At 45.9% G+C, this 27429-nt stretch overlaps 1 protein-coding gene and 1 pseudogene across 7 annotated transcripts in view; one reads left to right on the top strand and one right to left on the bottom strand.

Moving 5' to 3' along the window:
- prdm10 (PR domain containing 10) overlaps nucleotides 1–27429 on the top strand; it is a 371372-nt gene that overhangs the window by 241220 nt on the left and 102723 nt on the right. For all 7 annotated transcript variants that reach the window (XM_072486852.1, XM_072486855.1, XM_072486851.1 and 4 more), the window contains one exon: nucleotides 20884–21231. In XM_072486852.1, the coding sequence (XP_072342953.1) occupies nucleotides 20884–21231 (348 nt within the window). The remainder of the gene's footprint in view (nucleotides 1–20883; nucleotides 21232–27429) is intronic.
- On the bottom strand, nucleotides 23824–24030 carry LOC140398757 (U2 spliceosomal RNA; annotated as a pseudogene).

Genomic DNA, 27429 nt, shown 5'->3' with positions numbered 1-27429 from the left:
GCAACCCTGCCCTGGGCCTCGGCCAGCACCTGCACAGAATGCCTGAGGCCGTGGACATGATTCATAGCCAAAACTCTTGTTCCCAATGCCTCCACCACGGGCGCCACCCGTGCATGCATGCCTGAGTAGCATGCATGGTCGGCATCACCTCCTGCTCCTCCACCTGCTGAATGCTCGCCAACAACCCCTCATGCGGTCCCTGGTTCTGCAACTGCAATTCCAGAAGCCCGAAAGCCGTCTGGACGGCAGCTCGTTCCTGGGGTCGGCCCGCTCTCTGACCATCCACCCCCTCGGGTGTTCCTACCTCCACGTGATGTACCCGATCATCTGTGTGGTACGCCCCAGATAGTGTCCCAGGAGCCTCTTTACTAAAATGGCCAACCGAGGTGATTGTCTCTGGGATAGTGGAGTGTGTTGGAGACGGCTGTGATGGGAGATCATTGTCATCCTCGGACTCGGGCTCCGGGGTGTCTTGGGCCACAGGAATGCGGCTCCCCTCCTCATCACTGCTCGGCACATGATGGGGGCTCTGGCTGTGGCACGGGTGGCAGGGATAAAGTAAGGTAGCAGGGATAATCCTGGAAACTATAGGCCGGTGAGCCTCACATTGGTAGTAGGTACATTATTGGAGAGAATTCTCAGTGACAGGATTTATACCAATTTGGAAACAAATGGACTCGTAAGCAATAGCATGGTTTTGTGAAGGGGAGGTCGTGCCTCACTAACTTTGACAACGTGTCTCATGGCAGACTTGTACAAAAGGTGAAGTCGCACGGGATCAGAGGTGAGGTGGTAAGATGGATACATAACTGGCTCGATCACAGAAGGTAGCAGTAGAAGGATGTTTTTCCTGAATGGAAGGTTGTCTCTAGTGGTGTTCCAGAGGGATCTGTGCTTGGGCCGTTGTTGTTTGTCATGTACGTAAACTATTTGAAGGAAAATGTAGCCGGTCTGATTAGTAAGTTCACGGGTGACACCAAGGTTGATGGAGTGGCAGATAGTGTTGAGGGTTGTCAGAAGATACAACAGGGCATAGATAGAACAAAGAACAAAGAAACGTACAGCACAGGAACAGGCCCTTCGGCCCTCCAAGCCTGTGCCGACCATGCTGCCTGTCTAAACTAAAATCTTCTACACTTCCTGGGTCCGTATCCCTCTATTCCCATCCTATTCATGTATTTGTCAAGATGCCCCTTAAATGTCACTGTCGTCCCTGCTTCCACCACCACCTCCAGCAGCGAGTTCCAGGCACTCACTCCCCTCTGTGTAAAAAAAACTTGCCTCGTACATCGACTCTAAACCTTGCCCCTCGCACCTTAAACCTATGCCCCCAAGTAATTGACCCCTACCCTGGGAAAAATAGGTTGGAGACTTGGGCAGAGAAATGGCAAATGGAGGTCAATCCAGACAAATATGAGGTAATGCATTTTGGTAGGTCGAACATAGAGGGGAAATATACCACAAATGACAAAACTCTTAGGAACATAGAAAGTCAGAGAGATCTGGGCATACAGGTCCACAGATCTTTGAAGGTGGCAACACAAGTGGACAAGGTAGTCAAGAAAGCATTTGGAATGCTTGCTTTCATTGGATGGGACATTGAGTATAAAAACTGGCAAGTCATGCTACAGTTGTATAGAACCTTGGAATATTGCGCACAATTCTGGTCGCCAGAAGGATGTGGAGGCTTTGGAGAGGGTGCAGAGGAGGTTTACCAGGATGTTGCCTGGTCTGGAGGATGTTAGCTATGTGGAGAGGCTGAATAGACTTGGACAGTTTTCATTAGAAAGACGGAGATTGAGGGGTGACCAGATAGAGGTCTGCAAGATTATGAGGGGCATGGATAGAGTAGATGGGCAGGTACTCTTTCCCAGGATGAAGGGGTCAGTCACCAGGGGGCATAAGTTTAAAGTGCGTGGGGGAAAGTTTAGAGGAGATAAAACATAGAACAGTACAGCACAGAACAGGCCCTTCGGCTCTCAATGTTGTGCCGAGCATTGTCCGAAACCAAGATCAAGCTATCCCACTCCCTGTCATTCTGGTGTGCTCCATGTGCCTATCCAATAACCGCTTGAAAGTTCCTAAAGTGTCCGACTCCACTATCACAGCAGGCAGTCCATTCCACACCCTAACCACTCTCTGAGTAAAGAACCTACCTCTGACATCCCTCCTATATCTCCCATCCTGAATCTTATAGTTATGCCCCCTTGTAACAGCTACATCCACCCGAGGAAATAGTCTCTGATCTATCCCCCTCATTATCTATAAACCTCTATTAAGTCGTCTCTCATCCTCCTCCGCTCCAAAGAGAAAAACCCTAGCTCCCTCAACCTTTCCTCATAAGATCTATCCTGCAAACCAGGCAGCATCCTGGTACATCTCTTTTGCATCCTTTCCAGTGCTTCCACATCCTTCCTATAATCAGGTGACCAGAACTGCACACACTACTCCAAATGTGGTCTCACCAGGTTCATGTACAGTTGTAGCATAACCCCGCGGCTCTTAAACTCAAGCCCCCTGTTAATAAACGCTAATACACTATAAGCCTTCTTCACGGCTCTATCCACTTGAGTGGTAACCTTCAGAGATCTGTGGACATGAACCTCAAGATCTCTCTGTTCCTCCACATTCCTCAGAACCCTGCCGTTGACCCTGTAATCCGCATTCACGTTTTTTCTACAAAGTGAATCACCTCGCACTTATCAGGGTTAAACTCCATCTGCCATTTTTCGGCCCAGCTCTGCATCCTATCAATGTCTCTTTGCAGCCTACAACAGCCCTCCACCTCATCCACTACTCCACCAATCTTGGTGTCATCAGCAAATTTACTGACCCACCCTTCAGCCCCCTCCTCCAATTCATTGATTAAAAAGTCACAAATAGCAGAGGACCCAGCACTGATCCCTGTGGTACACCGCTGGTAACTGGTCTCCAGTCTGAAAATTTTCCATTCACCACCACCCTCTGTCTCCTATGTGATAGCCAGTTACTTATCCAATTGGCCAAATTTCCCTCTATCCCACACCTCCTTACTTTCTTCATGAGCCGACCATGGAGAACCTTATCAAACGCCTTACTAAAATCCATGTATACGACATCAACTGCTCTACCTTCATCTACACACTTAGTTACCTCCTCAAAGAATTCAATCAAATTTGTGAGGCAAGACCTACCCTTCACAAATCCGTGTTGACTATCCCGGATTAAGCTGCATCTTTCCAAATGGTCATAAATCCTATCCTTCAGGACCTTTTCCATTATCTTCCCGACCACCGAAGTAAGACTAACTGGCCTATAATTACCAGCGTCATTCCTATTCCCTTTCTTGAACAGAGGAATAACATTTGCCACTCTCCAGTCCTCTGGCACTATCCCCGTGGACAGTGAGGACCCAAAGATCAAAGCCAAAGGCTCTGCAATCTCATCCCTTGGCGCCCAAAGAATCCTTGGGTATATCCCATCAGATCCAGGGGACTTGTCGACCCTCCGGTTTTTCAAAATTGCTAATACATCCTTCCTCAGAACATCTACTTCCTCCAGCCTACCCGCCTGAATCACACTCTCATCCTCAAAAACATGGCCCCTCTCCTTTGTGAACACTGAAGAAAAGTATTCATTCAACTCCTCTCCTATTTCTTCTGACTCTATGGACAAGTTCCCACTACTGTCCTTGACCGGCCCTACCCTCACCCTGGTCATTCTTTTATTTCTCACATAAGAGTAAAAAGCCTTGGGGTTTTCCTTGATCCGACCTGCCAAGGACTTCTCATGTCCCCTCGTAGCTCTCCTAAGCCCTTTTTTTAAGCCCATTCCTTGCTACCTTGTAACCCTCAAGTGACCCAACTGAACCTTGTTTTCTCATCCTTACATACTCTTCCTTTTTCCTCTTGACAAGACATTCAACCACTTTTGTGAACCATGGTTCCCTCACACGGCCATTTCCTCCCTGCCTGACAGGGACATGCCTATCAAGGACACGCAGTATTTGTTCCTTGAACAAGCTCCACTATTCATTTGTGCCTTTCCCTGACAGTGTCTGTTCCCATCCTATGCTCCCTAATTCTTGCCTAATCGATCATAATTACCCCTCCCCCAATTATAAACCTTGCCCTGCCGTATGGCCCTATCCCTCTCAATTGCAATAGTGAAAGACACCGAATTGTGGTAACTATCTCCAAAATGCTCTCCCACAAACAAATCTAACACTTGGCCCGGTTCATTACCCAGTACCAAATCCAATGTGGCCCCACATCTTGTCGGCCTATCCACAGATTGTGTCAGGAAACCCACCTGCACACACTGGACAAAAAGTGCCCCATCCGAACTGTTCGACCTATAGAGGTTCCAATCAATATCTGGAAAGTTAAAGTCACCCATGACAACTACCCTGAGACCTCCACACCTATCCATAATCTGTTTTGCAATTTCTTCCTCCACATCTCTCTTACTATTTGGGGGCCTATAGAAAACTCCTAACAACGTAACCGCTCCTTTCCTATTTCTAACTTCGGCCCATATTACCTCAGTAGGCAGATCCCCTTCAAACTACCTTTCTGCAGCCGTTAAACTATCCTTGATTAACAATGCTACTCCTCCACCTCTTTTACCACCTTCCCTACTCTTACTGAAACATCTGTACCCCAGAACTTCCAACAACCATTCCTGTCCCTGTTCTAACCATGTCTCGGTAATGGCCACAACATCGTAGTCCCAAGCACCAATCCACGTTCCAAGTTCACCTACCTTATTCCAGATGCTTCTTGAATTGAAGTGAAGCACTTCAACCCACCTTTCTGTCTGCCAGTACACTCCTGCGACCTTGATACCCTCCTCAGTACCTCACTACTCTCAACACTGGCTTCTGGAACACAGCTCGTTTTCCCAGCCCCCTGACAAATTTGTTTAAACCCCCTGAAGAGCCGTAGCAAATTTCCCTCCCAGGACATTGGTGCCCCTCTGGTTCAGGTGCAAACCGTCCTGTCTGTACAGGTCCTATCTTCCCCAGAATGTGCTCCAATTATCCACGGACCTGAAACCCTCCCTCCTACACCATCCCTGCAGCCACGTGTTTATCTGCACTCTCTCCCTGTTCCTCACTTCAGTAGCACGTGGCACCGGCAACAAACCAGAGATGACAACATGGATTGTCCTGGCTCTCAACTTCCACCCTTGCTCCCTAAATTCCTGTTTTAAATCCCTGTCCCTTCTCTTACCTATGTCATTGGTACCGATGTGTACCACGACTTGTGACTGCTCCCCCTCCCCTTTAAGGATTCTGAAAACACGGTCCGAGATGTCACGGACCCTGGCACCCGGGAGGCAACATACCATCCGTGAGTCTCTTTCGCTGCCACAGAACCATCTATCTGTCCCTCTAACTATCGAGTCCCCAATAACTATTGCTCTCCTCTCCCTGCTTCCCTTCTGAGTCACAGGGTCGGACTCAGTGCTAGAGATCTGTTCACCGTGGCTTACCCTGGTAGGTCGTCCCCCTCAACAGTATCCAAAACGGTATAGTTGTTACTGAGGGGAACGACCACAGAAGATCCCTGCACTGACTGCTTCCTCCCAGCCCCTCTCACCGTCACCCATCTATCTTGATTCTTCGGAGTAACTACATCCCTGAAGCTACTATCTATGACCACCTCTGCCTCCCGAATGATCCAAAGTTCATCCAGCTCCAGCTCCAGTTCCCTATCATGGTTTCTGAGGAGCTGGAGATGGGTGCACTTCCCACAGGTGAAATCAGCAGGGACATGGATGACGACGGAGATGTGTGATGCATCTTTTTTACGCAGAGGGTGGTGAATGCCTGGAATGCGTTGTCAGGGGAGGTTGTGGAAGCAGATACATTAATGACATTCAAAAGGCATCTTGACAAATATATGGATCGGATGGGTATAGAGGGATCCGGCACAAGGAAGTGCTGCGGGTGTTGGCAAAGGTTGGTATCATGGCCTGTGCAGGTTTGGAGGGCTGTATTATTCTTTGCTCTTTGTTCATAATGGGTGGGAAAACATTAAACCTGGTGGCAAAAGCCAGCCACAAAAACATTTGAAGAAATAGTGAAAAGTTTGCAGTGCCGCTATTCATCGCAGAAAGTTTCATAATCGCACCCGAGAATAAGGTGAATCGATTACACAGTTTGGAGGTATCCTGGAAAGATTGGCTGAACACTGCGAATTCGGGGATGTGTTAAAAAATACCTTCAAAGACAGGTTAATCTGTGATTTAAGGAGCAAAGCTATTCAAAAGCTGTTCCTAACCAAAAGCAACCTGTTCTTAAAGAGAGCTTTGGAGGTTGCTGTATTCGTGGGATTAGCAGCCAAAGAAGCTCAACAGTTGAGTTCAAACATAAGAATTCACAAGATGTTGGCTAAAACCTGAATGTAAATACAGATTCACACTTTCCGTAGGTGTGCAAAACCTAGGCGCTCAGCAGCAGATTTAAAAAATAAATAAATTTAGAGTACCCAATTTTACTCCAATTTAGCGAGGCCAATCCACCTACCTGCACATCTTGGGTTGTGGGGGTGAGACCCACACAGACACGGGGAGAATTTGCAAACTCCACATGACAGTGACCCGGAGCTGGTATCAAACCCGGGCCCTAGGCGCCATGAGGCAACAGTGTTAACCACTGTGCCACCGTGCTGCCCTCAGTAGCAGATTATTGGTGCAAAGATATCATGTGCAGGAATTGTGGCAGAAAGGACCACATTGCACGCACTTGTTGGAAAATAAGCAAGAACCAAATAAAACAAATGGCAAGCTGAATCAAGGGAAAAGTGTCCACATGATTCAAAAAGGACATGAGAAGGAACTCGATTCACAGTCCGAAGACAAACTGTCACTAAATGTACTAGGTTTTGCTGGTGCAACAACCTGATATTGGGTTACTCCATTACTGGACAGTCAACCAGTCAGGATGGAAATGGACACTGGGGCAGCCATCTCGATGATGCCAGAGACTGTTAACCAATAAAAGTTCTGATCTCTTGCTCTGCAACCCTTGAAGATGGGGTTAAAAACCAACACCAGAGAAGTGGTTCCGTTGAGGGACCGCATTGATGTAGTACTGCAATTAATTAGACAAAAGGCAGCTTTGTCCGTGCACATAGTCAAGGAAATTAGCCGGCACTAATGGGAAGAACTTGGCTTGAAAAGATCGATCAAATTGGGCCGAGGTAAATCTCATGACAGATTCCAAATCAGGCCTATCCAAAATCTTGAACAAACATGCCATTATCTTAAACGGTGAGCTTGGAAGCATGAAGGATATCTCAGTGAAACTGAAGAATCAGGCAAGATGCTTAAAGGCTAGGTCAGTGCCGTAAGCAATCAGACATAAAATAGAGACAGAATTAAAACGGTTGGTCAAAATGGGAGTCCTTAAATCCACTAACGTGAGTGATTGGGCTATCCCGATCGTAACCATGATGAAAAAAGATGGATCTGCATGCATTTGTGGTAATTTAAAGCCACTTGTTAGTCCTGTACTGTGTGCAGAGCAGTACTCTCTACCCCTGATTGATGACCTATTCTCTGAGTTGGCTGGCGGCCAACACTTCAGTAAAATTGACCTCAGTCAAGCATATCTTCAAATAAATGTGGATCACGATTCACAACAGTTCTTGACGATTGTGATACACAAAAAGTTATTTTGATACAGAAATTACCATCTGGCATCACTTCAGCGCCAGTGTTGTTCCAGCGAGCTATGGACCAAATTTTGAATGGATTAGACGGAGTCCAGTGTTATCTGGATGACATCTTGGTTACTGGGGAGAATGAGGAAGAACATCTCCGCAACCTAGATGCCACATTCTACAGATAAGAAGATTATAGATTAAAAGCCTGAAAAGACACGCGTGAATTTTTCAATCTTTGCTTGAATATCTGATTCATGATATCAACAAAGAACAAAGAAATGTACAGCACAGGAACAGGCCCTTCGGCCCTCCAAGCCTGTGCCGACCATGCTGCCCGACTAAACTACAATCTTCTACACTTCCTGGGTCCGTATCCCTCTATTCCCATCCTATTCATGCATTTGTCAAGATGCCCCTTAAATGTCACTATCATCGCTGCTTCCACCACCTCCTCCGGTAGCGAGTTCCAGGCACCCACTACCCTCTGCGTAAAAAACTTGCCTCGTACATCTACTCTAAACCTTGCCCCTCGCACCTTAAACCTATGCCCCCTAGTAATTGACCCCTCTACCCCGGGGAAAAGCCTCTGACTATCCACTCTGTCTATGCCCCTCATAATTTTGTAGACCTCTATCAGGTCGCCCCTCAACCTCCTTCGTTCCAGTGAGAACAAACTGAGTTTATTCAACCGCTCTATCGATTCCAAGGGATGCATAAATTGCCGTCGAAAGTCAAAGTCATTACTGAGGCAACTGCACCTCAAAATGTTAACTAACTTTCAACTTTCTTAGGCTTACTAGAACCACAGAATCATAGAACCATAGAATTCCTACAGTGCAGAAAGAGGCCATTTGGCCCATCGAGCCTGCACCAACCCTCTGAAAGAACATCTTCACCCAGCCCCACTGCCCCACCCGATCCCTCAGACCTCATCAAACCTGCACATCTTTGGACACGAAGGGGCAATTTAGCATGGCCAATCCACCTAACTTGAACAACTTTGTGCTGTGGGAGGAAATCGGACCACCCACGCAGATATTTGGAGAATGTACAAAGTCCACACAGACGTTCACCCAAGGCCGCAATTAAACCCGGGTCCCTGGCATTGTGAAGCAGCAGTGCTAACATACAGTTTACAGCCAAAAACAATTATGCTCAGATAGAGAAAGAAACCCTAGGAATTATTTTTGGAATAAAACGGTTCTACCAATTCCTGTAAGGGAGGAAATTCACTTCCAATGATTTTTGGACCTCATACTCGGATTCCACCACAGGCAGGGAGCAGAATGCAGAGATGGGTGGAATCACATGGGTCAGCATACACAGAATCATAGAATTTACAGTGCAGAAGGAGGCCATTTGGCCCATCGAGTCTGCACCGGCCCTTGGAAAGAGTACCCTACCTAAGCCCGCACCTCCACTCTATCCCCACACTTGCACCCTATCCCACCTTACCGTACCTTTTTTGGACACTTAAGGGCAATTTAGCATAGCCAATCCACCTACCTCTGCACACCTTTAGACTGTGGGAGGAAACCGGAGCACCCGGAGGAAACCCACGCAGACACTGGGAGAACGTGCAGACTCCGCACAGACAGTGACCCAAGCCGGGAATCGAACCTGGGAGCCTGGTGCTGTGAAGCCATTGTGCTAACCACTATGCTACCATGCTGCCCACACGATCAAGTATCATCAATCAAACCTTCATGGTAATGCAGATGGACTCTCTAACTACCTTTACCAAATAGTTTGTTGATGAGCTGTTCATGTGGACATAATTTCTACTTTTAATAAGTAGATAGCACTCCTGTAACCACAGGACAGGTGAAGAAACATTACCAACAGGCGCCGGAATGTGGCGACTAGGGGCTTTTCACAGTAACTTCATTTGAAGCCTACTTGTGTCAATAAGCGATTTTCATTTCATTTTCATTTCAGAAGTGATCCAGTACTGTCAGAGATTGTGGACATGGTGCTTTGAGGCAAGACTCCAGGAGCAAACCCTGAGTAAAGCCATATTCCACCCGGAGGCTTGAGTTAGCTGTGGAGGCAGATTGTCTCCTCTGGGGAATGAGAGCCATCATTCCACCATTATTAGGAAAATGTGTATTCGACCAATTGCACAAAGACCACTGTGGTATTGTAAGGATGAAGGAGATGGCCAGGAGCTAATTTTGGTGGCTGGGGTGAGATGCCAAAATCGAGGAGAAGGCGGGAATGTGTTGTCTTGTGCAAAAGTGCGGATGTTGCCGCTATTAGCCCCTTTGCACCCATGAGAAAGACCAGAAGAGGCCTGGCAATGGGGCACATATTTCTTACACTGGACCGTTTGAAGGGTGTATTTTAGTCAATGCTACTCGAAATGGCCTGAAGTTGCCATTGCGAAGTTAACGTCATCGGAGAAAACCGAGAGATTGGGCAAAATCTTCAGATTTGGTTACCCCAAAGAACTGGTGAGTGATAATGGACTGCAGTACATAACTAAAGAGTTCATAAACTACTTGAAGGAGAACTGAATTCAACATATCCAGTCCATTCCTCATCACTTTGCCACAAATGGGCTGGCAGAACGTTTTGTACAGATGATGGAACATTCATTAAAGGTAACCAGAGAGCAAGGTTCAATGCCTAAACGATTGAGTTGTTGATGACTGATTGCTTGTTCATGTTACAACTAATTGATTATTAATGTTATACTGTTTATTTGTAGTGTCAGGGAGCTTTGATTTAAAGGTGGGGGAAAATATTGTGTAGTCATAGTGTTTTTAGTGAACACAAGCGGCCTTGTAGCTGAACAGTGGCAGTTTAAGAGAACAATTGTGTGGCCATTTGCATGGGCAAAAGGGCAGTCTAACATTGCAGCCTGTAGTGTAAACATTGTCTAAATCAATCATTTTCAAACTCAGGGTTGCAACCCACGGGTGGGCCGTGGCAAGTTACGGGAGGGTCGCGGCGTTACCGATGGCAGGAGGAACGCCAAAGTGCCCCGACCAGCTTTTAAAGATGCCGGCCGTGACGGACTTTTGAGATTGCTGGTCATCCCGCGCGTGCATGCTGGCTGAAGCAGTGCGCAGGCCCAGAGCCCGGCGGGGTGGACCGCCTGCTCCTGACGTTCGCGTGCTGTCCTCCCACCAGAAGTGGCAATAGAGATCAGGTCGTGCACCCTGTACGCTGACATCACATGTTCTGAGCGTGAGCGAGATTCCTCCACTTTGCAGCTCTCGGCAATGCTGGTGTGAACTCCAGGGCCTCTGAAGAACAACCCATGAATAAGAAGCTGAAAACAGGAACAAAGCAGCATAAAGATAATTATTTGAGGTGTGGGTTTATTATTGTGCCACTGCAAATCAGGATTCAAATTTCATGCAGGGAATATGCAGGGAAGATCTGGCAAATGGAAGTTTCAAACCCTCAAAACTTCAAAGGCATTTGAAGACTAAACATCGCAAGTTCAAGGACAAACCTCTTGATTTTTTTCAAGTGAGATCTTGAATTACCAGCTGAAGTCATTATCAGAAATGTAACATTGAATGACAAAGCAAGTGAGATCGTGGGGACCAAGCAGACTCACCTGTCACATTAAAGGTAACTGAACATGGTGGGTCGCAAATGTGGGCCGATATTGGTCGCAAAGGTCGGCCGGCGTGGGTCGCAAAGGTCGGCCGACGTGAGTCGCAAAGTCGGCCTGCATGGGTCGCAAAGGTCGGCCGGTGTAGATCGCGAAGTTCACCCGGCGTGTCCCGAAGGTTAGCCATTTGGTAAAAATGGGTCCCGGGTACAAAAGTTTGAAAAACACTGGTCGAAATAAAGCTCCATGTTTTGGTTGAATCTCCAGGGCCTGCAGACTCGATCTTGAATCCACTAGGCCAACAGATTTGGATTTTGTTTATTGTCACGTGTACCAAGGTACAGTGAAAAGTATTCTTCTGCGAGCAGCTCAACAGATCATTAAGTACATGAGAAGAAAAGGAAATAAAAGAAAATACATAATAGGGCAACACAAGGTACATAATGTAACTACATAACACCGGCATCGGGTGAAGCATACAGGGGAGTAGTGTTAATGAGGTCAGTCCATAAGAGGGACGTTTAGGAGTTTTTGAGTCTGTTCTTGCGTGTTGTCAGGCTTTTGTATCTCCCGCCTGATGGAAGAAGTTGGAAGAATGAGTAAGCCGGGTAGGAGGTGTCTTTGATTATGCTGCCCGCTTTCCCCAGGCAGCGGGAGGTGTAGATGGAGTCAATGGATGGGAGGCAGGTTTGTGTGATGGACTGGGCTGCATTCACGACTCTCTGAAGTTTCTCGCGGTCTTGGCCAAGCAGTTGCCATACCAGGATGTGATGCAGCCAGATAGGATGCTTTCTATGGTGCATCTGTAAAAGTTGGTAAGGGTTAATGTGGACATGCCGAATTTCCTTAGTTTCCTGAGGAAGTATAGGCGCTGTTGTGCTTTCTTGGTGGTAGCGTCGACGTGGGTGGACCAGGACCGATTTTTGGAGATGTGAATCCTAGGAATTTGAAACTGCTAACCATCTCCACCTCGGCCCCGTTGATGCTGACAGGGATGTGTACAGTACTTTGCTTTCTGAAGTCAATGACCAGCTCTTTAGCTTTGCTGGCATTGAGGGAGAGATTGTTGTCTCTGCACCACCATTTATCCGTGTTAATAGTTGAACTCCACAAAAAAAGGTGTAATTACTGCGGTGCACCAACTGTTGAGAATGAACCGCTGGAAGTAAATAAAGATCAGTTATAATTAGGGTTAGGTTAATTATCAATAGAAAATGTGTTCCTCTGCTGCCTAATGAAGAGAACGATTGTGTGGCCATTTGCACAGGCAAACAGGCAGTCTAACATTGCAGCCTGTAGTGTTAACATCATCTAAATAAAGCTCCCATGTTTTTGTTGAACTCCAAGGCCTACAAACTCGATCTTGAATCCACTAGGCCAACAGAGTTATCCGTGTTAATGTGTTAAACTCCACAAATAAAGCTGTGATTACTGCGGTGCACCAACTATTGCACTGGAACTAAATAAAGATCAGTTGTAATTAAGTTTGGGTTAATTATCAACAGGATAAATTGTTGCTGTGTTGCCTCATCCAGTGTATGCTGATGGATACCTCCATCTTGAAAGAATCTGATCACCTGAAAAGGAAAATTCTTATAATCTAGATATTCAGAACATTCTGTTCACCAGATCTCTATGTAAAGGGAGGGTAGGAAAAATAAGAAATAAATGTATAAAAATCCACCAGAGTCTGACTTCCCAAGAGCTTACTGAGAGATGCTCTGAGACCATTTTTATTTTAAAACGAGCAGCTCTGTTCGTATGCAATTAAAGTCTGATTTTTCCTCTTGGTTGTGATTCCCCCCCCCCCCCCCCTCCAGTTGAATTCTATTCTTCTGATATATCCATTGTATTATTTCATCTATGAATAAATCTGTAAGTAGTTTTTAGCCAATGTGTACTGATCCAGTAGTTAACGTGTTTGTTACCTTATAAATTGATCGGAGAATACGCTGGGCTTCCTATGCGTTCTCCAGTGAGTGATCTCCCTTAATTCAGAATGAATTGTTGGACCTGACCTACACTAATTGAAACAAAGAATAAGGATACAGTTTCCAGTCTTTAGGGGACACTTATGGAAACTGCCTTTTAATTACTTATAGGTGGAATGGTGTTGGTGAGAATCTTTGACACTAATGTTCCACACACAAACTTGTAAACCCTCCTCCCACCACCACTTTTAGCACCTTTAGCATAAAGCTTTTCAGAGGAACATTATAAAGCAACATATTCCACCAAGCCATGTAAGGCAAACCAAAGCTTTGTCAAAAAGATAGATTTTAAGGAGTATCTTAAAGGGATGCAAGACAAATTAGGGAGATGTATTGGGGGAGTTGCATTATTGGTTAAGGAGAATATCACAGCTGTACTGAGGGAGGACACCTTGGAGGGTTCAGGCAGTGAGGTAATATGGGTCGAGCTCAGGAATAGGAAGGGTGCTGTCACAATGTTGTGGGTTTACGACAGACCTCCAAACAGCCAGGGGGAGATAGAGGAGCAGATATGCAGACAGATCTTGGAAAGATGCATAAACAATAGGGTTGTTGTGGTGGGTGATTTTAACTTTCCCTATGTTGACTGGGACACGCTTACTGCTAGAGGCATGGATGGAGCAGAATTTGTAACGGAGGTTTCTTGAAACAATATGTAAATAGCCCAACTCTGGAAGGGGCCATATTAAACCTGGTGCTGGGAAATGAGCCCGGCCAGGTGATCGAAGTTTCAGTAGGAGACCATTTCGGGAACAGTGAGCATAATTCTGTAAGTTTTAAGTTGCTTATGGAAAAGGATAAGAGTGGTCCTCAGGTGAAGGTGTTAGACTGCGGGAAGGCTAATTACAACATTAGGCAGGATCTGGAGAGTGTTGACTGGGTGAGGCTGTTTGAGGGCAAATCAACATCCGGCATGTGGGAGGCTTTCAAATGTCAGTTGGTTAAAATTCAGGACCAGCATGTACCTGTGAGGACGAAAGATCAGGGTGGCCTGGATAGCGAGAGATAAGATGAAACTTGTCAAAAAGAAAAAAGCATTCGTAAGGTCTAAAAGTCTACGGACAGATGAAGCCCTTGAAGAACATAAAGTAAGTAGGAAGGAACTTAAGGTAGTAGTTCTAAAAGCGGTCATGAAATGTCATTGGCAAACAGGATTAAGGAAAGTCCAAAGGTGTTTTATACATATGTAAAGAGCAAGAAGGTAGCCAAAGAAAGGCTTGGTCCCTCCAAGGACATTGGAGGGATTCTATGTCTGGAACCAGAGGAAATGTGCAAGATACTAAATGAATACCTTGCCTCAGTATTCACCAAGGAGAAGGACTTGGTGGATGAGGAGTATAGGGTAGAATGTGCAGAAATTCTGAGTCATAATAAAGAGTAGGTGTTGGGCATCTTGAAAAGCATAAAGTAGTTAAGTCCCCAGGGCCTGATGGGATCTACCCCAGAATACTGCGGGAGGCAAGGGAGGAAATTGCTGAGGCCTTGACAGTAATCGTTGTATCCTCATTGGCTACAGGTGAAGTTCCAGAGGAGTGGAGAATAGCCCATGTTGTTCTATTGTTTAAGAAGGGCAGCATGGATAATCCAGGAAATTATAGGCTGTTGAGCTTTATGTCAGTGGCAGGGAAATTATTGGAAAAGATTCTTAGAGACAGGATTTACTCACATTAGGAAACAAATGGACTTATTGGTGATGGACAGCATGGTTTTGTGAAGGGGAGGTCGTGTCTCACTAATCTGATCAAGTTTTTCGAGGAAGTGACAAAGATGATAGATGAGGGAAAGGCAGTAAATTTGTATACATGGACTTTAGTAAAGCCTTTCACAAGGTACCTCATGGTAGACTGGTACAAAAGGAAAAGTGACTTGGGATCAGAGGAGAGCTGGCAAGTTGGATACAGAACTGGCTTGGGCACAGAAGAAGGAGGGTAGTAGTAGAAGTGAGCTTTTCTGAATGGAAGGCTGTGACTCGCGGCATTCCACAGGGATCAGTTCTGGGACCGTTGTTGTTTGTAGTGTATATAAATGATTTGGAGGAAAATGTAGCTGGTCTGATTAGTAAGTTCGCAGCCGACACAAACATTGTTGGAGTTACGGATAGTGAAGAAGATTGTCAGAGGATACAGCAAGATATAAACTCGTTGGAATCTTGGGCGGAGAAGTGGCAGATGGAGTTTAATCCGGACAAGTGTGAGGTAATGCACTTTGGAAGGTCCGATGCATGTAGGAATTACACAATAAATGGTAGAACTCTTGCGATTATTGACAGGCTGAGAGATCTGTCCGTACATGTCCACTGATCACTGAAAGTGGCAGCGCATGTAGATAGGGTGGTCAAGAAGGCATACGACATGCTGGCCTTCATCAGTCAGTGCATTGAATGTAAACATTGGCAAGTCATGTTGCAGCTGTACAGGACCTTAGTTAGGCTTCATTTGGAATATTGAGTACAATCGCCACAGTACCAGAGGGATGTGGATGCTTTGGAGAGGGTTCGGAAGCGGTTTACTAGGACATTGCCTGGTGTGGAGGGCATTAGCTATGAGGAGAGGTTAGATAAACCTAGGACTTGGCTCCTCACCCTGCAACTGGATCCTTGACTTTCTGACCCACAGACCACAATCAGCAAGAATAAACAACAACACCTTCTCCATTGTAGTCTTCAATACCGGGGTCCCGCAAGGCTGCGTAGTTCGCCCCCTACTGTACTCCCTGTACACATACGACTGCGTGGCATAATTTGGTTCCAACTCCACCCATAAGTTTACTGACGATATGACCATAGTGGTCCGGATCTTGAATAGCGACGAGTCAGAATACAGGAGGGGGATAGAGAACCTAGTGGAGTGGTGCAGCGACAACAATCTCTCCCACAATGCCAGCAAAACTAAAGAGCTGGTCATTGACTTCAGCAAGCAAAGTACTGTACACACCCCTGTCGGCATCAATTCCTAAGAGTACACATCTCCAAAAATCTGTCCTGGTCCACCCACGTCGATGCTACCACCAAGAAAACACAACAGCGTCTATACTTCCTCAGGAAACTAAGGAAATTTGGAATGTCCCCATTAACTCTTACCAACATTTACAGATGCACCATAGAAAGCATCCTATCTGGCTGCATCACAGCCTGGTATAGCAACTGCTCGGCCCAAGACCGCAAGAAACTTCAGAGAGTCGTGAACACAGCCCAGTCCATCACACAAACCTGCCTCCCATCCATTGACTCTTATCTACACCTCCCGCTGCCTGGGGAAAGCAGGCAGCATAATCAAAGACCCCTCCTAGCCGGCTTACTCACTCTTCCAACTTCTTCCATCGGGCAGGAGATACAAAAGTCTGAGAACATGCACGAACAGACTCAAAAACAGCTTCTTCCTCGCTGTTACCAGTTCCTAAACGACCCTCTTATGGACTGACCTGATTAACACTATACCCCCGTATGCTTCACCCGATGCCGGTGTTATGTGTATATTGTGTACTTTGTGTTGCCCTATTATTATTTTCTTTTATTTCCTTTTCATGTACTTAATGATCTGTTGAGCTGCTCGCTGAAAAATACTTCTCACTGTACCATGGTACACGTGACAATAAACAAAATCCAGTCCAATAAACTCTGTCTGTTCTCACTGAAACGACGGAGGTTGAGAGGCGACCTGATCGTGATCTACAAGATTATGGGTGGCATGGGCAGAGTGGATAACCAGATGCTCTTTTCTAGGGTCGGAGAGTCAAGTACTCGGGGACAGAGATTTAAAGTGCGTAGGGAAAAGAACAAAGAACAAAGAAAAGTACAGCACAGGAACAGGCCCTTCGGCCCTCCGCGCTGACCATGCTGCCCGTCTAAACTAAAGTTTAGAACAAATGTGCGAGGCAAGATTTTTTACACAGAGGGTGGTAAATGTATGGAACACGCTGCCTTGGGAGGTGGTGGGAGCAGGTACGATAGCGCCATTTAAGGGCATCTAGACAAATATATGAATACGGTGAGAATGGAAGGATACGGACTCCCTAAGTGCATATGGTTTTAGTTAGGCAGGTACCATGGTTGGTGCAGGCTTGGAGGGCCGAAGGGCCTGTTCCTGTGCTATCTTGTTCTTTGTTCTTTGTGTGAATGGAGCTTGAGGCCGTGGCAAATGAATGCACAACCAATAGTGGTGCAGAGATTAACACAGGCGTACACAAGAGGCCAGAATTAGGGGATCACAGATATTTGATGATGTGGATGAGACAGAAAGATGGGAGTTTTCAAATAGAGTTGCTGCTTGATTGGGAGCAAATGTAGATCAGTGAACACAGTTGATGAGTAAAGGGACTTACTGCCAGATGAGTGAAGGGACTTACTGCCAGTTAAAGTACTGGCAACAGAGTTTGGATAATCTCAAGTTAATGGAGCGTGGAACCTGGGAGACCAGTCATCGGAATAATCAAGTGTAAAGGTAACAAAGGCGTGAATGAGGGTTTCAGCAGCAGATGAACTGAAGCGAGTGAAGTCGAGCATGTTATGGAAGTGGAAAAAAGCGGTCTTCGTGATGACACAACAATGTGTGAAAGATCATCTTGGAGTCAAATGTGACAGCAAGGTTGCAAAAAGACTGGCTTAATGTCATACTGATTCCAGGCAGAAGTATGGAATTGATAACTAGAGTTTGGAACAGGTACTGAAAACGATGGCCTCAATCTACAATGTTGAACTGGAGGAAATTTCTGTCGTCCAGTCATCGTCGGCTGTCTCTTGATTCAAGGAATACGCCTCCTCAGGACTGTGAGTTTCTGTTATGGATCTTCATGTAACTGAACAGGTCGATTCTCGACCTGCAGATCTTTTGGAATGTGGGACGGGACATCCCAGGAGCAGGTTGGTCCAGTTTGCAGGATCTGCTTCCTTTCTATTTCTTTCTTTCCTTTGCTGGTACTTTGCCTCATTAAGATTTTGATTCAAAGCTTGATGTAGTTTGTTGGACAAGTTATTGTCATTTTGAACAATTGTGTTAGTACGTTTTTTCTAGGCATTCAATCCTTCAAACAGAAATTCGGTGTGTCTTTGAAGTGCTTTCATTGTTCTCCCCGGAACATTAGCTGTTTGAGAGTTGAGAAAGTGGGACCTCGTGGGGAGATATTTTTTGGCCAACCAGACACTGTGTCCAGCAGATTGAAGTTGACTTTGCAGTTGTGTCCGCATGCTTGTGGAGCTGACTTTTAATGTTAGTTTGGTGCCTTCCCACTGCTGTAGTTTGTCGAAGGCTAAGCTGGTGGGGTTGATCTGGTATCTCCCTGTCAATGGTGTCCTTTTGAGAGAGTTGACTGCCAAGATATGGAAAATGCTCAACATATTTTAGAGTCTCTCCTTTAACAAATATGCGAAGTGGAATATTTGGCTGGCCAGATGTGGGTTGATATAAGTGTCTTGGTGACCTTCAAGAACAGTCCAAGTTTCATGTGTCTGGAATTGAAGAGATGGAGAGTAGCTTGAAGATCTGGTGCATGATTGGGTAATGTTACGATCCCTGTAGAGACCGATAACTTTATAAGTCAACAGAAAGAAAACCCCTGGACAAGATTTCAGTTTTAAAAACAACCAACTAAAATCAACATAATTGAAACATTTGTTTGAGATTCCTACAACTGTCGCATTTCGCTTTTATAATTCAAACAATAACGGGCGAAAGGTATTTCAGAGGTAAATTTCACAATGAAAAGTTGATGCAACAAAGATACACCTCACGTAGCTACAAGCACACTCCCATTACTTCCTGCACAAATGTGGGACCATGTGCAATCTCACAGTCTCCCGACTCAACCTTCCTTTTGTAGGAGTCTTAATAGCTCACGTGATAGAAATGCAGTTCTTCTTTCCAGCCGGTTAGTCTTGAGATTATCCATTCCAAATTGAGAAATTTAAAGTTTCTTTCTTTGACCACAAGGGTCTCGGGTTCGATCCCCAGCTTGGGTCACTGTCTGTGCGGAGTTGCACGTTCTCCCCATGTCTGCGTGGGTTTCTTCAGGGTGCTCCGGTTTCCTCCTCCAACTCCCGAAAGATGTGCTTGTTAGGTGAATTAGACACTCTGAATTCTCTCTCAGTGTACCCGAACAGGCACTGAAGTGTGGTGACTAGGGGCTTTTCACAGTAACTTCATTGCAGTGTTAATATAAGCATACATATGACACTAATAAAGATTATTATTATAAATAACTAGGTATGGTTTCCCAGCCTATTTTTTGATACAGCTTTTCAAGCCATGCCCCCATTTAGGGTAGAAGAAGACTGCTCTGTCACAGATGCTGCAGCTCAAAGACACCTCTATCCCAACACAGGTGACCAGCGACCTGCATTGCATATTTATTTCACCTATGTACAGATTCGTGACTCGGGATTCCGAGGTTTGCAGCCCTCACTCTGTCACCAATGCTCCATCATCACAGGGCTTTGCAAATGGACTCTGGTAGAAGCCTGCACGCGACTTAGTTTAATGGAAGACATTGGGGCGCCATCATTGTCCACACAATTCTGACAGGTGGTAATAGCTTTCGGTGGCGTGTTGAACCACAATGACCATAACCACCTTGCTGCTATCTTCCATCTTCACAGCCAGTGAGAAGCAAAGTCTTCCTTTGCCTATTCTGCCATTGAGAACTTATTGGTCCGCACTTTGGCACCACCCGCTGACCTTGCTGCTGTGTGAGGCCCTACCAGGAGCAAGGAACTTCCAATGGCAACCCCTTGAGCAGTGCCAGGGTCAAAAAGCCTCTGTAGTTCATCCAGGTGATCCATGGAGAAGGCTTATACAGCACTGGATGTCGGATAACTAGTTTGGTAGTTTCGCAACAGTAGAGGAGGCAAGAGAGCTGGTGGTGAGGTAGAGCCGGATGTCGTTGGTGCACAAGTGAATGTAATGCTGTGCCTTTGGATAATATTACCTGGGGCCAATATGTATATCGGAAATAGGAGGGATAAGGATTAATGCTTAGAGAATTCCAAAGACAATAGTGTGGGAGCAGGAAGAGAATCCATTGCAAGTGATTCTCTGGGAATGATTAGATGGTTAAGAGTGGAACCGGGTAAGAGCAGTCGCACCAAACAGTGGAGAGACATTGTAGGAAGATGCTGAATAGAATGAATTTAGTCACGTTTAATTTAATTGAAAAATGTTTGGCCTAATCCTGGACCTGATGACTGTCCAGAGGTGCCTGTGCAATTGACGGTGTTATTGCAAATGTGATGTTGAGAACAAAAGGAAGATCTGAAGATTTTAAAAATAAATAAAATTTGGAGTACCCAATAACTTTTTTTCAATTTAAGGGGCAATTTAGCGTGGCCAATCCACCTAACCTGCACATCTTTGGGTTGTGGGGGCGAAACCCATGCAGACACTGGGAGAATGTGTAAACTCCACACGGACAGTGACCCAGAGCCGGGATTTGAACCCAGGTCCTCAGCTTCGTAGGCAGCTGTGCTAACCACTGTGCCACGTGCTGCCCAGGAAGATCGAAAGATGAAGATGTCACCGTTTATCAGTGTCCTTGTCAATCATCTTATGTGAAGTAATTCAAACATAAATTAATCCAATAGCTGGTTAATGGACCCTGTAGATTACCAGCTAGTGCTATTAGGTGAGAGAAGTTCATGTGAAAGGTGATTTATATATTTAAATTTCCTTTCTTTTCTCTTCAGAATGCAGCACTTCATCATCTCTTTATACGCAAAACATATCGACCGTTTAAATGCCATCACTGTGGAAAAGCATTCCGGGAGAAGGAGAAGTTGGATCAGCACCTGCACTTCCACGGGCGGGAGGGCAACTACCCACTGACCTGTGACATCTGTAACAAAGGCTTCATAAACAGTTCAGCACTTGACTCACACATGAAATTCCACTCTGATCAGAAAACATACTCCTGTATTTTCTGCACCGATTCTTTCGATAGACTTGACCTGCTCAAAGAACATGTCGCAATTCATGTTACTAACGGCTGTTTCACTTGCCCTTCCTGTAAAAAACAATTCCCAGACTTCATTCAGGTGAGTGCATCGGAGTTAATTGAGATCTTTTGAAAGGCACGAGAGGGGAATGGAACACGAGGCGGAGGTGCAGATTGGAGCTGGGGTGTGAGCAGGGATGGGGTGTCGTGGACCTTGTAATTACCAAATTTGTTGGCATTATGGTTTCTATTTTTGCTAATAGATGAGCAGCACTAAGTTTTGTGCCCCAGAACTTTACAATGCAGAAAGGGCCATTTAGCCCTCCTGTCTCTGCTGGGTCTTTGGGAGAAACAAATCCAAAATATAAAAGCAAAATACTGCAGGAAAGCTGAAATCGAAGCACAAAATGCTGGAAATTCTCAGCTGTTCAGGCAGAATCTGTGGAGAGAGAAAAAGAGAGAATATTTTCAGGTCTATATTCTGAGGAAAAGTTACAGACCTGAAATATTAAGGGCGGGATTCTCCGCCCTGCCGCGCCACATATCTGCCTCGACCGGCCGGCAGGATTCTCCGTTACGCCGGCCGGCCAGTGGGGTTTCCCATTGTGGGGCAGCCCCACGCTGTCGGGAAACCCCCGGGCGCCGGCAGAACGGAGAATCACAACGCCAGAGAATCCCGGCTCAACTCTCTCTTTCCACAGATGCTACCAGACCTGCTGAGGATTCCCAACATTGATTGTTTTTGTTACAACACAACACAGATCCCTAGCTTCCACTGAGGTTAAGAATCTAGGAGCGGAAGTTAAAATCTGGAACTTTTGCCATTAATGCTCAGACTCTAGGGTGGAGAATGCTCACGTGAATGATGAAATAATTTCCTGGAGTCTCTTGTTTTGCCTGGTTGGGAGAATCTGGGAGTCAAAGATGTCTCGGAATGGAGGACTAAAGTGGGGTGTGAGAAAAGTTAGGATCATACTGCAAACAGAATAGTGCAGAAAAGACAATACTGAGCATTGAATATATTATACTAGGTTTTAGGTAGTACACATCACATTCACAACAGAGAAACAGTTTTGGGGACCCTAGATAATAGTGTGGCAAGGGATTAATGAACAGCCTTTGGATCTGCTTTAGTTGCACTGACAGGTGAGGAAGAGCAACTGGAAATTGAGGTGGTGGTGGAACCTTGAACAAGACTATCCTGGAGGCAGCAGTTCCCAAAGAAAACTCAACAGTTAAAGGTGTATTTAGTGGTAGGATCATGTTGTAGATGTTGAATATCTTGGAATATGATCTGTAGCATGCAGAGGTTGGTGGGGTGGAAGGTCAGTGTGAAGTGGACCCTTGTTGCAAGGGGAGGAAGGAATAGACGAGAGCAGAAAATGTGCTAGATGCAGTCAAGTGTTCGGAAACTTTAGCTGAGAATGCAAGTAGTATCATCAGAGCAGATGAGACTGGTGGAGACTGGGAGGAAGGGATGAAATCTATATAGGAATGCAGAACATGCGAAGATTTGCAAACTTCAGAAACAGCCCAATTGTTGACTGCAATAACTTCAGACATTCGTATTTTGCTGATTGTTTTTATATGCGGGAGCACTCGATATGAGGTGAAATTGTTTGTGATTGGAGTGAGAGTTTTCAGGTTGGCGTTTTGTGTGTTGACTATTTATCAGAGCACAGGTGGGCATCTGCTCCCAGTCATGACCCCATTGGGTTCTGATTTTTAGTTTTCACAACAGATGCGCTTTGCCTTTGGGGATTTCATGTCAATTTTTCTCATTTTCCCCATTATCTTTTTTCCAGTTAATGCCCTCCCCGAGGAATTCTCACCACCGTCGGATATGTGTGTTCCTTTGTTTTAAAGTGTTTTCTCATTGAAATTGTCTATTTTATCCCCGGTTTCCTGCCTGCCTTCTCTGAAAACTCTTAGTTTTCCATCTTTTTTTATTTTTCAGTTTTCCACCCTGACGGAGAGCCATGCCGGCATGTTAACCTGTCATTTGCCTTTACAGATATTGACCGAAAAACTTTGTATTTTCAAAATGTTCCCTTTGTTTCAGATTTCTAGCTTGAGCAGTATCTTCTGATCCAACAGCTTGAGTTTTTGATGTTGCTTTGAAGTGACAAGTGCCCTGTGTACAATTGCCTTGCTGACTCTGCGGAATGAATGTACAGTGATAACCGAAGTTAAGGAGCTGTTGGTGATAGTTACAAAATGTAACTGTGTTAGTTACAGGGAATAGATGGATGTAAGATTACTTTGCAACCAATTACAATTTTACCTAATTTTGTGTTCTCAACAAACTTGGATACATTTCTCTGTCCTGTCATCAAAGTCATCAATATCAATTGTAATGCAAGTGGTATAAACACTTTAGGAACTTTCAAGCGGTTATTGGATAGGCACATGGTGCACACCAGAATGACAGAGAGTGAGATAGTTTGATCTTGGTTTTGGACAAAGCTCGGCACAGCACGGCCTGTTCTGTGCTGTACTGTTCTATGTTCTGTGGTCTTAAATTGCTGAGGCTCTCGCACTACTTGTTGCAGCACCCTGTTGTAACAGCCTGCCAAACTGAAAATGACTCAATTATATGTACATTTTAAAATCTGATTTCTGTCCTTTAACCAATTCTCTTTCTATACTGATGTATTATACCCAACCACATGAACTCTTTTGTTTTTATTATTACTTTTTCTGAGTTACAATGCCAGGGCTCAGAGTGTGGACAGGGGCAAACCCCTAACCCCTAATCCAGCTCCTTGCCTGCTCCAAAAACCAATTCAAATTCAAATTGAATCCAATTCATGGTCCCCACAGGAGAGACATGCCAGATCTGAGCCAAAAGACAGAGCAGATACTACACTTGATTTTAGCCAAAAGGCCGAGAAGCCACATGAACTCTAATTTTGTAAAACAACGTTTGCATGGAATGCCTTCTGAAATTACGAATACACCATATCCAATTGTTCTCCTTTATCTATCTGATGAGTTATATCTGCATAAAAGTGCCCATTTTGCCAAACGCTACATCTTTATTTCAAAAAGCTGATTTGATTCTGTGCAATCATACTTTAGTTTTCTAGGTTCCCTGTTAGACAAATGTTTGATTGACATGGAAGTTGAGGGTTATGGTGGACAGGCAGAAAAGTGGAGTGAAGGCCGCAGTCAGATCAGCTGTACTGTTCTAAATGCTCGATGGGCCGAATAACCTATTCCTCTTCCTATTTCTTATGATCTGTTGCACTTCCTTAACAACGGATCCAGCATTTTCCCAACGATTGATGTCGGGATAATTTCCTGTTCTCTCTCTCTGGCTGTTTTCCTGTTTTTTTTGTTATTTCTGAGTCCTCGAGGACATTTCAGAATCTAGGGCGTTCTGGAAAATCAATACCAAACATACACGATGTCTGCAATTGCTTCTTTTAAAACCATATAGACCATTGAGTCCTGGGGACTTATTGGCATTTAGTCAAAGAGTAATTAAGGTACAACAGGTGGCCATTTGACCCATTCAATCTTTGCTGTTTTCTGTAGAACAATTCAATCAGTTGCGTTCCCCTGTTCTACCTCCACAAAGCCCTACAAGTTTATTTCCCTCAAGTGTCCATTCATTTTCTTCTGAAATCGTTGATTGTTTCTCTTTCCCACACCCTTGTAAATGAGTGAGTTCCAAGTTCTTCCCAATCTGTATTAAAAAGAAGCCCTTTCTCACCCCTGCACTTCTCCAAAACCTAAACCTAAAGACTAAAGCCTGTGTCCCCTAGTTCTTATGAAATGAAATGAATGACAGCCGCTAAGGGAACAGCTTCTTTTTTTTTTTTTGCTTGCTTATCTAAACCTGCCATATTGCTGTAAACTTTACCAATGTCTCCTCGACCTCCATTGCTCCAAGGAGAAGTCCCAGACACTCCCAATTTAAACTTGCAGTTAAAATCTCTCACCCCTGGAACCATTCTGGTAAATCTCCTCCACACCAGGAGCTTCACATCCTTCCTAAAGTATGGTGACCAGAACTGGACGCAATACCCTAGTTGTGGCCTTACCAGCACCTTGTAAATATTCCGTATAAATTCCTGCCTTTCAATTTGTTGCCTCGATTTATGAAGTCCCATATGCTTTGCTAATCACTCTCTCAATATGAAATGCCACTTTTAGGGATCTATGCATTTGAACTCCCAGGTCTGCTCCTGCGCCCTCTTGACCACTGCAGTCTTTTGCCTGGGCCCCTCTGGCACTGTTCACATTTGTCCTCCACCTCCAGGAAGAACCTGCTCATTCGGGTTCTGGTCAGGTGCGCTCTGTGCACCACTTTGAGCTGCATTAGGCTTAGCCTTGCGCAGGAGGAGGTGGAGTTCACCATGCTCAGTGCTTCGCTCCAGAGTCCCCATCCTACCTCTGACCCCAGTTGGTCCTCCCATTTTTGTCTGGTCTCATCCAGTGGTGTTCGAGCTCTGTCCAGTAGCTGTCCGTATATTTTCCCACATAGCCCCCCCCTTCTCGTTGCTTGTACCGATCAGGTCCTCTAGTAGTGTGCTTTCTGGGGTGCCGGGGTACCCCATTGTCTCTTTGTAGAGGAAGTGTTTTATTTGGAGGTGTCTCATTTCCTGTCCTTTTGCTAGTTTACACTTCCTCGTCAGTTCATCCAGTGTCACCAGTCTGTGCCCTACATAAAGTCCCCGACTGTCAGTGTGCCCCCGTCCCGCCTCCATCTTTTGAAGGTGGTATCTAGCATTGTTGGGGGGAATCTGTGATTGCCGCAGATGGGGGCCACGGGGGGCATTTTAGTCATCCCAAAGTGTTGTCTAAGCTGGGTCCATGTTCTCAGCATGGCCGCTACCACTGGGCTTGTTGTGTATCTTGTTGAGGAGGATGGGAGTGCTGCTGTAGGCAGGGCCCGGAGGGTCGTTCCTTTGCAGGATGCCTCCTCCATTTGTACCCAATCTGTGTCAGGTTCTTGTACCCATCCCCTCGCTCTTTCTGCCGTTGCTGCCCAATGGTAGTATTGTAGGTTTGGTAAGGCCAAGCCCCCTTTGATTTTCATTCTTTGCAGTGTCTGTTTTGGGATTCTCGGGTTCTTACCCCCCCCACACAAACGCCAAGATTAGACCATCTACGCTTTGGAAAAAGGCCTTGGGGATGAAGATCGGAATGGATCTAAACAGGAAGAGGAACCTTGGCAGTACGTTCATCTTGATCGTCTGCACTCTCCCTGCCAGGGAGAGTGGGAGTGAGCCCCACCTGTGAAGGTCTCTTCTTACTTCCTCCACCAGGCTGGTCAGGTTCCACTTGTGGATCTGTGTCCAGTCTCTGGCTATCTGGAACCCCAGGTAGTGGTATCTGTTATGGGCTGTTTTGAACCGGAGCCCCTCCAGTTCTCTCCCTCCCCCGTTTGGGTTCACTGGGAATGCCTCACTTTTGCCCAGGTTAAGTTTGTAGCCTGAGAAGGTTCCAAACTCTTTCAGCATTTGCAGTATTGCCTTCAGTCCCTCCTGTGGCTTCGAGACATAGAGGAGCAGGTCAATTGCATAGAGTGCTCTCTGTCTCCTCTCCGGATTCCCTTCCAGCTTTTTGCGTCCCGCAGGGCTATCGCCAGGGATTCGATGGCTAGCGCAAGCAAGAGTGGGGACAGGGGGCAGCCCTGTCTTGTTCCTCTCTGCAGCTGGAAGTATTTAGAGCTGGTGGTGTTAGTTCGGACGCTCGCTTTGGGAGCGCTGTACAGGAGCCTCACCCAGGCGGTGAATCCCGCTCCTAACCCAAACCGTTCCAGTACCTCGAGGAGATATTTCCATTCGACTCTGTCGAAGGCCTTTTCTGCGTCCAGGGAGACGATCACCTCGGGTGTTCTCTCCCCAGAGGGGGTCATTATTACGTTCAGCAGCTGCCTGATGTTCGCTGTGAGCTGCCTACCCTTGACAAAGCCGGTTTGGTCCTCTGCGACCACCTCTGGTACACAGCTCTCCAGCCTTTTGACCAGGAACCTTGCGAGTATTTTCGCACCCACGCTCAGCAGTGAAATGGGTCTGTATGATCCGCATTCCGTCAGGTCTTTATCTTTTTTGGGTATCAGTGAAATTGTGGCCTGCGCTAACATTGGGGGCAGGGTTCCCCTTGCCAGTGAGTCCGCGAACATGTCCCTTAGGTGTGGGGCCAGAACTGGTGCAAATTGTTTGTAGAAGTCCGCCGGGAACCCATCGGGTCCCGGTGCCTTCCCCACCTGCATGGAGCTGATCCTCTCCATGATTTCTCCCAGGTCTATTGGTGCTTCCAGCTCCGCCCGTCTGTCTTCCCCCAC

The sequence above is a fragment of the Scyliorhinus torazame genome, chromosome 21, assembly GCF_047496885.1.
Source record: "Scyliorhinus torazame isolate Kashiwa2021f chromosome 21, sScyTor2.1, whole genome shotgun sequence".
Taxonomy (NCBI): domain Eukaryota; kingdom Metazoa; phylum Chordata; class Chondrichthyes; order Carcharhiniformes; family Scyliorhinidae; genus Scyliorhinus; species Scyliorhinus torazame.
This window is presented reverse-complemented; position numbering and strand designations above follow the sequence as displayed.